Source organism: Leptonychotes weddellii, unplaced genomic scaffold, assembly GCF_054177405.1.
Source record: "Leptonychotes weddellii isolate Sample4059 unplaced genomic scaffold, ASM5417740v2 HiC_scaffold_5909, whole genome shotgun sequence".
Lineage (NCBI taxonomy): Eukaryota > Metazoa > Chordata > Mammalia > Carnivora > Phocidae > Leptonychotes > Leptonychotes weddellii.
Genome location: NW_028027436.1, coordinates 1 through 10,587, shown reverse-complemented (window position 1 = coordinate 10,587; position 10,587 = coordinate 1). Strand labels below are relative to the sequence as shown.

The 10,587-nt window shown below is 58.5% G+C and overlaps 1 protein-coding gene and 1 long non-coding RNA gene across 2 annotated transcripts; one reads left to right on the top strand and one right to left on the bottom strand.

Moving 5' to 3' along the window:
• Window positions 1–6: 6 nt before the first annotated feature.
• On the top strand, window positions 7–4,722 carry IBA57 (iron-sulfur cluster assembly factor IBA57). The gene is made up of 3 exons (XM_081811152.1): window positions 7–1,341; window positions 3,000–3,340; window positions 3,572–4,722. The coding sequence occupies exons 2-3, from the start codon at window positions 3,241–3,243 to the stop codon at window positions 3,961–3,963; spliced, it is 492 nt and encodes a 163-aa protein (XP_081667278.1). The 5' UTR covers window positions 7–1,341; window positions 3,000–3,240; the 3' UTR covers window positions 3,964–4,722.
• A 3,319-nt stretch (window positions 4,723–8,041) lies between these two features.
• On the bottom strand, window positions 8,042–10,573 carry LOC115944369 (uncharacterized). The gene is made up of 2 exons (XR_004078922.2): window positions 9,821–10,573; window positions 8,042–8,389 (listed from the first exon to the last, which is right to left on the bottom strand). It is a non-coding gene; the product is annotated as an uncharacterized LOC115944369 (long non-coding RNA).
• Between the last annotated feature and the right edge of the window lie 14 nt (window positions 10,574–10,587).

Here is a 10,587-nt window from a genome sequence, read left to right as displayed (position 1 = left end):
GTTCGTCGTCTGGGGGGACCACAGTCTATGTAGGCTCTCTCCTTCTGAAGGACAGCTTGGGGGCTTCCGACTTGTGGGTAAACAGGATTTGGTGCAGACGTGGCTTCGGCTCCTGTGTAGTGTAAGAGAGGGTTTTGTTCTGTAAGAAGCCGCCGGGCTGTGTCCAGCGCGGCTGTCCTGTCCTGTGGTCCCACCAGCCGGGCGTGGCTTCTTTGCCATGTGCGTATTCTCTTGGGGGAGATGTCTGTTACATCTCTACATCTACAGATGTCTCTAGCCCGTTTTAAGCGGGTTGTTTCCTTACTGTTGAGGCTCAAGTGTTCCTATGTGTTTTGAACGGTGGGCCTTGGTGGGATGTGACATCTGTCTGCTTCTCTCCTTAGGCGAAGGCTGCCTTTTCTTACTCCTTGACACCTGAGGCCTTGCTCAGGTGCTGGCCGCGTACAAGATGCTCTGGGTTCTGCTCCTGGCTGTGCTGGTTTCGCTGGGATGCCCTCACGTCGGTCTGCTGGTGTCTGGGCTGCCGTTGAGCATGGGGATGGTTCTCTGCTGCCTTGTTTCCTGGCCGGTGCCCGCCGGCCCCTGTGTACCAGCAGAGAGTGGGCCGGGGACACTTCGTGCAGGACCTCCCTGCCCCTGTGTGGCCTCACTCGGCAGCAGCACTCCTGCCATGGCCTCCTCCAGAGGGTGCCTCCGCCCCCCTGGGCACGGGTGAAGGTGACGGCTGGGGTCACGCTGCCACCGTGTCCCCTGCTGGCCAGGCCCCTCCACCCCCCTCTTGCGTGGCTGCACTTATACCCCCAGGAGGCTTGCTGAGCTTAGCAAATACGAATGCAGGGCACCCTGTGCAGTCTCAGACCGCGAGGGACGTTTAGGGTAGGGATGGCCTCTGCAGCGCTAGTGAGCTACTCTGGCTAAAGACAGGATTCCCTGTTTGTCTGATAAAGCTGATCTGGCGGCACTGTCCAACATCTGGGGACACTTGCGGTTGTGACTCAGGGCTGGGGGTGTAGGTGCTCCTGGCATTGAATGGGCTGGGACTTGGGGTGCTCTCAGTGCCCTGCTGTGCCCAGGATGGCCCCCCAGAGCGGCCCAGCCCCCACGTCAGCCCCTGAGCACAGGCTCGCCTTAGGTCGCCCCTTCTCCTGCTGACCTGGCCCCCGTTCCTCAGCTGTGGCAGGGCCAGCAGACGGTCTGACTTGGGGGCACAGGGGAGCAGGGGTGCTTTGCAGCTTTGTTGGTCCCAGAGGCTGCGTGACACACAGAACGTGGCCCTGCCCGCTGTGGCCTGCCTCATCGCCCTGACTGGGTCAGCTCCCTCCCCGGCCGGGACCTGCAGAGGTGCGTGCTCCCCCTTGACCTCACATCGTGCCCCCCCATGCTTGATCGGTCCCCATGCCAGCGTTTCGCGTCTCTGTCGGCTGCTTTTATGTACCTGCATGTGGCTGGGACTCCTGACGATGGGGAAAGGCTTATGGTGGAGGATGACCTTTTACCGCTTTCCTCTGACCCCCACAGACACCCCGAGCCCCGCCTTCCCAGGCAGCTTCTTCCTTTTTTTTTTTTTTTTAACTTTTTCTTTTGAAATAATTGTAGAATCACAGGAAGCAGAAAACGGAACAGGGAGGCCCCCAGTACCCCTCCCCCAGTCCCACACGCAGTGTCTTGCCTTCTGTAGTCTGGGGTGACAATCCGGTGGGGCGTGGGCCACCACAGAGCGCATGCAGGTTCCTCCCAGGCTCCAAGTGCTTGCGTGTGCGTGTACCTGTGCGCAGATGTCTGTGACTCCCGTGTGGGCCATGTCACCTCGATGAGGACAGCTGTTCCGTCACCACGGGGTCCCCTTCTCCCCGGGTGCAGCACACCCTCCCTTCTCAGCCCCAGCTCCTCACCCGGCCTCTCCTTCGCACCTCTCTGAGGGGTGGTCATCTCAGGAGGGTCGAACAGAGGGAGTGGGGTGGGATTGGGCTCACACACTCTGACGCCCTTTGGCTCTGTCCACCTCATCAGGGTGGAGCGATGGCTCCTGTTTACAGGGATGAGTGTGGACACAACAGGGTGTGCGTTATAGGCAGAGCTTCCAGAGGTGGGGCACCAAGCAAACCCCTGCAGCTCTTTCCTCTGAGGGTGACTGGTTCCTCCCGGGCAGCACTTAAGCCTGTCCTGTCTGGGGGAACCAGCTGGTGGGCTCTGGGGGAGGGGTCGGGGACACCAGCTGGTGGGCTCTGGGGGAGGGGTCGGGGACACCAGCTGGTGGGCTCTGGGGGAGGGCCTGGTGCACCAATTGATGGCCTTTCTCTGACACACTCCTGGACTGTCTCACTCACTTCCTGTCTCAGTTTCCTCTGGGCTATGGGTCCTTGTTCAGTCGTCATCTACAACCAGGACCCCAGCTAGGTAGTGGTGTGGGTCCTGAACGTCTACACCAAGGTCACCTGCACTGGGCTCTTCTCTGGGCTCATCTGTCCATAAGCACTGCCGCTGTCCCACCTGGTTCCCGCACTGGTGACCAGGTTCCAGGGTCACTTCAGGGGGAGTGGCTGCCCAGAGTGTGGGTTAGGATGTTCATGGGCCCTGACTGGGTTCCCGGGCTCCCCTAGGGAAGTGGGCGGTGGGCATGGGCATCCCCTACTGCGCGATGTGTCTGCTGCCCTGCCAGCTCCCCCAGCCTCTGCCCCTGTTGAAAGCCGAGTGCCACCCCCGAGGACGTGTGGTTTCTGTGGAGCTGGGGGAGCCAGGGCCTCCGGGCCATCGGGCCGCTGCCGGTAGCTTTCCGCCTTTCTCCGTGAGGACGCCCAGCGCTGTGGTCCCGGCCCGCCGTCTACCTGCCGACCCATCGCGTCTCATCCACCCAGTCGTTTGCCCCTTGCTGTGCAGCAGCTCGGCCGCGCCCTGGTGCGGCGCGGCCCGCAGCGGACTCGGGGGCTCCAGCGCGCCGGCTGCGGGGAGAGCGGCGCGCAGCCGTCCCCACGTTCAGGAGCCCCCGTCTCTGCCCGCAGGCTCCCCGAGCACGACGAGGCACCCGCCTTCCTCCTGGAGTGCGACCGCGCGGCGCTGGGCGCGCTGCAGAGACACCTGGCGCTGTACAAGATCCGGCGGAAGGTCACGGTGGAGCCGCGCCCCGAGCTGCGCGTGTGGGCTGTGCTGCCCCGCACGCCGGCGGAGGCCGGCGGGGCTGCGCCGCTGCGGGAGCGGGCCGAGGGGGCCACCGTCCTCACCCGCGACCCCCGCACCGCCCGCATGGGCTGGCGGCTTCTCACCCAGGACGAGGGCCTGGCGCTGGTGCCCGGCGGCCGGCTGGGAGACCTCCGCGACTACCACCGGCACCGCTACCAGCAAGGTGTGGGCGCGGCCCGGGCCGTGCTGGGGGGCGGGGGGCGGCGGGGGCTCGCTGCGTGGGGGGCCGGGGTGAAGGGTCGGCTCCAGCGCTAGCTCGTCAGCCCCCATCCCCCGCCTGTGCCAGAGGATAGGGCGCAGAGCGCGCGCCCTGCGGGGAGTGGTGCAGGGGAGGGGCCGCCCCCAGCCCCGCGGACGTCTCAGCGCTCAGGGACCCGCCCCCTCCACCCCACAGGCGTTCCCGAGGGGATCCATGACCTGCCCCCAGGAGTGGCCCTGCCCCTGGAGTCCAACCTGGCTTTCATGAATGGTGTCAGCTTCACCAAGGGCTGCTACATCGGTCAGGAGCTGACGGCCCGCACCCACCACATGGGCGTCATCCGCAAGCGCCTCTTCCCGGTGCGGCTGTCGGGCCCTCTCCCGCCCGGCGGCGTCAGCCCTGGCACCCCGGTGCTCACTGCGTCCGGGCAGGCCGCCGGCAAGTACAGGGCAGGCCAGGGGGACGTGGGCCTGGCCTTGCTGCGGTCAGAGCAAATCAAGGGCCCTCTCCACATCAGGACCGCTGAGAGTGGCCAGGTGGCCTTAACTGCCTCCGTGCCGGACTGGTGGCCCACAGCCACCAAGTAGCTCTGGAGCTGCCAGGGGCCGCGGAGCGCCCTGTCCATCTGCTGCGCTCTGCAGGCTGGCCCCCGCTTCCCACGGTTGTCTGGTTAATGCACACACCCTCCGGAGGCCCCCCAGTGTCGTGGCCCTCCCAGGCTGCGGGCATCGTGGGTGTGCAGGTATGGCCCGGACGTTTCCCACAGAGGGTCCGATGCCCAGCTCGGGCTGTCCTCTCCCGGCCGCCCTGTGGCCAGGAGGGGCAGGAGCCCTCCCGCAGCGTGGGGGTGAGGACAAGCAGGCCCTGCACCTGCTTCTGGGCTGAGCTGAGCTGCAGCTTCTGCCAGATGAGGATGGACAAGACCCCAGCCGTCCGGGTTTAGAGGGTGTTCAGCCACCCGCCCAGGACAAGCACAGTCCAGAGCCTTGCCCCTGGGCTGCCTGCACCCGTCTCCCATTTGGGCTTGGCTGAAAGGACAGGTGGGCCCTGGGAACTGCCTTACCATGTGCAGGCTGTGGGGGGCCCCGCCAGCATTTCAGGTGGGGTCCCCACCTGTGCTCCGTGGTCTCGGCAGCATGCGCCCCACCCCCGGGGCTGCTCAGGGTGCGGGGAGGAGCTTCTGCTTGGTTTCCTTGCTGCTGGTTTGAGATGTTGCTGTGTCCTGACAGCTGACTCCCCCCTCCTTAAACCACTGACTTCCATTGTCCCCTGCAATGTGAACCTCATGCTTACAGGGTGTCCCACTTGATGCTCCGGGGCGGCTATTAAAGCGTGACCCACCAGCAGCCTGTGTGGACCTCTGGTTTCATTTTGGGCGGAAGGTGGTGGGATGTGACTTTGGGTAGAGCAGATAGACTGAGAGCACACCGGGTGAAACCTAGCCGCAGAGTGCTGGGACGGCAGGGGAGCACTGGGTCTGGAGCAGACGGTGGAGGACAGGGCTTGGGAGCGGTTGCAGCCCCAGGCCCCTCAGCTCTGGCTCCCCTTTATATCCTCGGAGGGGAGAGGTTACCAGGAAACCGTGTTAATGCCAGCACCTGGGCCGTCATGGGGTGGTGGTAAGTCCTGCAAGTGTGTACCCCCCTCAGCACCCACTGGCTGGTCTCCAGACCAACACCAGGGCCCAGTCAGGGTTTGGTCTCCTGTGCAGCCGAGGGCCGCTCAGCGCCCCTCAGTGTGTGACCCAGGGCCTGGGAGCCAGCCTCACACAACGGGTGTGCATGCTCAGAGCCTGCGCTGCTGCTGAAGACACTCCGGGCTCCTCAGGGTCTGTGGACCCACCTGCAGAGTGTGGGCAGTGGCGTGGGTGGGACCTAGAGCCCCTGTGCTGGGAGCCGGGAGCAAACAAGAGGGAGGTCAGCCACGGTGGTTGGCGGCTAGCTCGGACAGCTTCCCAGTGAAATGCTGCCTTTGAGATCCCGTGTCTTCTAATGTCTTCAGGATTCCGGGTCACTGGGACCTGAGATTATTCCGCTCAGACCCAGATGAACACACAGTCCGTGTTCTACCTCGGGGCTTTTTAACGGAAGCTGCCGTTCAACAGAAGTGCTCCCTTTGTTGGACAGACCGAGGCCCTTTTCACAGAAACCCTGGTGCTTTCAAGAATCTCTGGCTCCTAGGAGCACACGGCCGGGATCCGAGGGGACGTCTGCCTCTGAGTGTGTGTAGGCTGATCTCTGAGAGTCGGAGCTGGTGCCAGAAAGCCCCCTGTGGTTCTGTCTACCTCAGTTTGTACCGAGTACAGAGTTCCAGGAAGTAAGCTGTCATTCACTGTGGCCCGATGCCCCGGGAGGGTCCGAGTGGTGGACGGGGCACTTTGGTACCCTCCACAGCAGGCAGATGTCCACACAGCCAACTGGTGTGGAAACGCGGCACCCTGCCCGGGCCCCAGGCACAGAGGATCCGGCAGGCAGATCGGAACGGTCGCTCTGTCTTGCTGGTGGCCCTTCCACGCTCAGCGCGTCTTCTGGTAATGTCAGTTCTATACTGTTGTGGGTACGCTGGCTTCGTAATTCAGCCGGAAATCGGGAAGTCCGACACCTCCAGCTTTCTTCTTCTTTCTCAAGATTGCTGTGGCTGTTATTCATGGCCTTTCATCGTTCCCTACCAATTTTAGGACTGTTTGCTCTTTTTCTCTGAAAGATGCCATTGGATTTTTTAGGGCTTGGCCTGAACCTGTAGATCACATTTGGTAGTATGCATGTCTTAGCGACATTAATTCTTCCGGTCCGTGAGCATGGTATATATTTCCCTTTCCTTGTGTTTTCAGCTCTTTTCGTCCATGACTTACAGATTTCAGTGTGCAGGTCTTTCATTTCCTTGGTTAAATTTATCCCTGGTATTTCATGCTTTTTGAGTCAATTGAAACGGGATTGTTTTGTTCCTTCCCTTTGCTATTAGTGTATAGAGATGCAACAGATTTCTGCATATTGATTCTGTGTCCTGCAACTTTATCGGGCATCCTGGCTCTTGGGGCTTTGCTCCTCCGTGTGAATGTGAGCACATTGTTTGTGCTCTGTTCTCACACATGCTCACTCACACACACAACTGCATTCAATTTGTCCAGCTGGGGGGAGTGGCCATCCTAGTGCTCTTGATTTTTCAAGCCCATGGACATCACGGATCCCTTCATTTATTGAAGTCTAATTTAATGTCTTTTACAGCAGCTGTATCATTTTCCTAACGTTCTTACCTATCTTTTGTTAAATTCACCCATGTGGTCTTAAAAACAGTTGTATTATTACTGCAAATGGCCCCTCTGTGAAACTGCACTTGCCTAAGTTCTCCTCATGCATGTATAGGAATAGGTTTGCAAAACTGTACATGGTTCTTACTGATTCTCTTCTGTAGGGGGTGCAGGGGAGCGTAGACAGTCCTGTAATCTGAGGATGAGCGACAGTTTCGTGTCTCTCTGGCGGCCCACACGCCTTCACCGTTTCCCTGCCCTTCCGCCACGTGTTGAGTTCAGTGGGGAGGTGGCACCTCAGCCCACTCTTGATCCTCAAGGAGGGGCTGTTGCTGTTTTACCGCTTGACCCCTGCTGCTGAGATTTTTTGGTAGGTACTCTTTCTCAGGCTGAGAAAGTTCTCATGACCGGAAGTCTTCGTTTGCTAAGACGTTTCTTTGTTCTGGATTTTTTTTGGTTATTCTGTGTGTGTGTGTGTGTGTGTGTGTGTGTGTGTTTTTAATCACAAATGGGGGCACCTGGGTGGCTCACTCAGTTGGTTGCGTGTCCGATTCTTGGTTTTGACCCAGGTCATGATCGGGGTCGTGGGATTGAGCCCCGCGTGGGGCTCTGCGCTCAGCGAGGAGTCTGCCTGAGATTCTCTCTCTCTGTCTCTCTCTCCGGCTCTGCCCCTCCCCCACCCTGCCCACACACTCTGCCCCCAAAAATTAAAAATAAAAATCACGACTGGTTGTTGGAGTTTACTGAGTTTTGCAGGTATGAATTGAAATGGTGACTGTGTTTTCTAAGAACTTGTCTGCATCATCTAAGTTTTCAAATTCATTGTGATGAGATCATTCACAGTATCGTTTTTTAAAAAAAATGATCTCTTTTGCGGTGTGAACTGCATCTGTGTGAAGTACACAATGCAGGGAGTTTTGGGAAGTGTCTCCTCGTCGCCCTGCCCCTGGCAGCCACCGTTTTACTCTCTGTTACTGTGAATTTGACCCTTTCTTTTTCTTCCCCATTTGGGCTGCATGAGTTCCTTTTGGACACTAACCCCTTGTCAGCCATGTGGTTTACAAATATGTTCCCCCATTCTAGCTGTCTTTTCACCGTGTGGTCCCCCCTCCCGACAAGACTTATCACTTGTGCTTGGGTGTCATGTCCAAAAATCATGGCCAACACCACCGTCAAGGAGAATTTTCCCTGTGTTTTTTTCTAGGGATTTTACAGTTTTGGGTCTTACAGTTACCTCTTTAATCTCTTTTGACTTAATTTTTGGGCATGGTGTGCGGAAGCCTCCAGCTCCGCTATGTTGCATGTGGATATCCGGCCCTGTTTATCGAGGACACTGCCCCTGACCCACTGAGGGTTCCCGGTGAGACCTAGACTCTCCGCGCGTCATGAGCACACTGTGAATGCGCTCACACGAGCTGTGTCGTCACAAGGCCAGCTTTATTCAGTAATAAAGGAAAGTTAGTCCCAATTATACAGCAGGCTCAGGATTCCAAGCTCAGTGACATTTCACCAGGTGATTAAATTTGGCTTCTTACACGGCACACAGATCTGGACAGAAAACAAACCACACAACAAACAAGGTAACCGAGGGGGCAGGAAGTTCACGAACCAAATGTGAAGTCAGTCTGTGGGCGCACGGTAGAGGCAAGGCCTCGGTCCGGCCCCGGTCAGCTCTCGGCATGTCCTGCTGCTGATGCTCAAGCACGGAGGGAGGTCGGTTCCGCTGGGGATCCGAGGGGCAGAGCCTTTGGTGGCAGCTCCTTGTTCTGTGGCCAGACAGAGAGGGGTCATGTCTGAAGATCTGACAGTATGCTGCCAAAATCCTCCCCTTTGTAAGGGATTTAATCGGTCTTGGGGCCCTGCTGGCCTCCTCTTTATCGGTTCTGGGGCTTCCTCAGATGACACTGGTCACAGGGCTATCTGGAAACTACAGTCCATCTCAAATGTCTATCATTACCTGACCCAGGCTCCTGCCTGACACCAGAACCTCATTGACCTCTCACACTGCTCCTCTCTCTGAGCTGCAGGGGGGGGATCCTGTCTCTGGGGAGAGATCTGGGCCTTTCTGCTCCTCTCTGTGATCTGCAGGGCGGGATCCTGTCTCTGGGGAGAGATCTGGGCCTTTCTGCTCCTCTCTCTGAGCTGCAGGGCGGGATCCTGTCTCTGGGGAGAGATCTGGGCCTTTCTGCTCCTCTCTCTGAGCTGCAGGGCGGATCCTGTCTCTGGGGAGAGATCTGGGCCTTTCTGCTCCTCTCTCTGAGCTGCAGGGAGGATCCTGTCTCTGGGGAGAGATCTGGGTCTTTCTGCTCCTCTCTCTGAGCTGCTGGGAGGGATCCTGTCTCTGGGGTGAGATCTGGGCCTTTCTTCTCCTCTCTGTGAGCTGCAGGGTGGGATCCTGTCTCTGGGGAGAGATCTGGGTCTTCTGCTCCTCTCTCTGAGCTGCTGGGAGGGATCCTGTCTCTGGGGAGAGATCTGAGTCTTTCTGCTCCTCTCTCTGAGCTGCTGGGAGGGATCCTGTCTCTGGGTGAGATCTGGGTCTTTCTGCTCCTCTCTCTGAGCAGCTGGGAGGGATCCTGTCTCTGGGGTGAGATCTGGGTCTTTCTGCGCCTCTCTCTGAGTTGCAGGGAGGGATCCTGTCTCTGGGGAGAGATCTGGTTTCTCTGCTCCTCTCTCTGAGCTGCTGGGAGGGATCCTGTCTATGGGGAGAGATCTGGATCATTCTTCTCTCTCTGAGCTGCAGGGCGGGATCCTGTCTCTGGGGAGAGATCTGGGCCTTTCTGCTCCTCTCTGTGAGCTGCAGGGCGGGATCCTGTCTCTGGGGAGAGATCTGGGCCTTTCTGCTCCTCTCTCTGAGCTGCAGGGCGGGATCCTGTCTCTCGGGTGAGATCTGGGTGTTTCTGCTACTCTCTCTGAGTTTTCATCTGGAATATGTGTGTCTGTGGGTGCATGTGAAAACACACATATGTGGGGTTGCCTGGGCGGCTTAGTTGGTAAAGTGTCTGCCTTTGGCTCAGGTTGTGATCCTGGAGCCTGGACTCAAGTCCAGCATCAGGATCCTTGTTCGGTGGGGAGTCTGCTTCTCCCTCTCCCTTGTCTGCCACTCTCCCTGCTTGTGCGCACGCTCTCTCTCTCTAATAAGTAAAATCTTAAAGAAAAATTAAAAAACCACAGATGTAGGTGTGTGACTCTGGGGATACCTTGCCACATGCTGCCCAACTCTGGCTGATGAACCGCGAGTCTTCAAGCCTTTTGCTCAGAAGCTTCGCGCCCTCTTGTGTGATGCTGTTGCGCTACGTTTTCGGGCAGTTCTGGGGCTCCTTGGGGGATTTGTGGCCGCAGAACAACGTCGCCTCTCAACACTCGCAGACGTCAGCCTCAGTCTCTACAGGAGAAATCTACTGCTATCAAAGCAGAAATTGTAAATGTATATTAGTGCATTTAATAATAAGCTCAGGCTATGCTAACATAGGAGACATGTTTTTAATGAAAAACTGTTCTCTGAAACCCACAACACACACAGTGCAGGAAGGGGAGTGGTGTTTGCTACAGGGTGCGAACCTCCAACAACCAGCCTCACCAAACACAGCGGTTCTCGGCTCGGCGCCACGAGAGTGATGCGTGCGTAAAATGCAGATGGGTTCTGACTGCTCGGTCTCGAAGGGGCTCCGGGACCCGCGGCGTACGGGGACCCCACAGCGAGAGCCATGCGCTGGAACACTTCTGCTCTGACCAGCTTCTTATGCTTGAGCTCTGATTACGATTTCTCAGGAAGAAATGGCTCTGGAGGCAGGTTGGAGAGTAGGTCGTGGGGGATGCCTGACCCCAGCCTGGCCACACCGCTGCCGGGAGCCCACCCCTGTCCTAGCCCAGCCGGGCCTGCTTTGTGGCCCTCACTGTGGTCCTCACATTGGCCTTGCACTTGGTCCTCCCCTTGGTCCTCACCATCACCCTCACCCTTACCCTC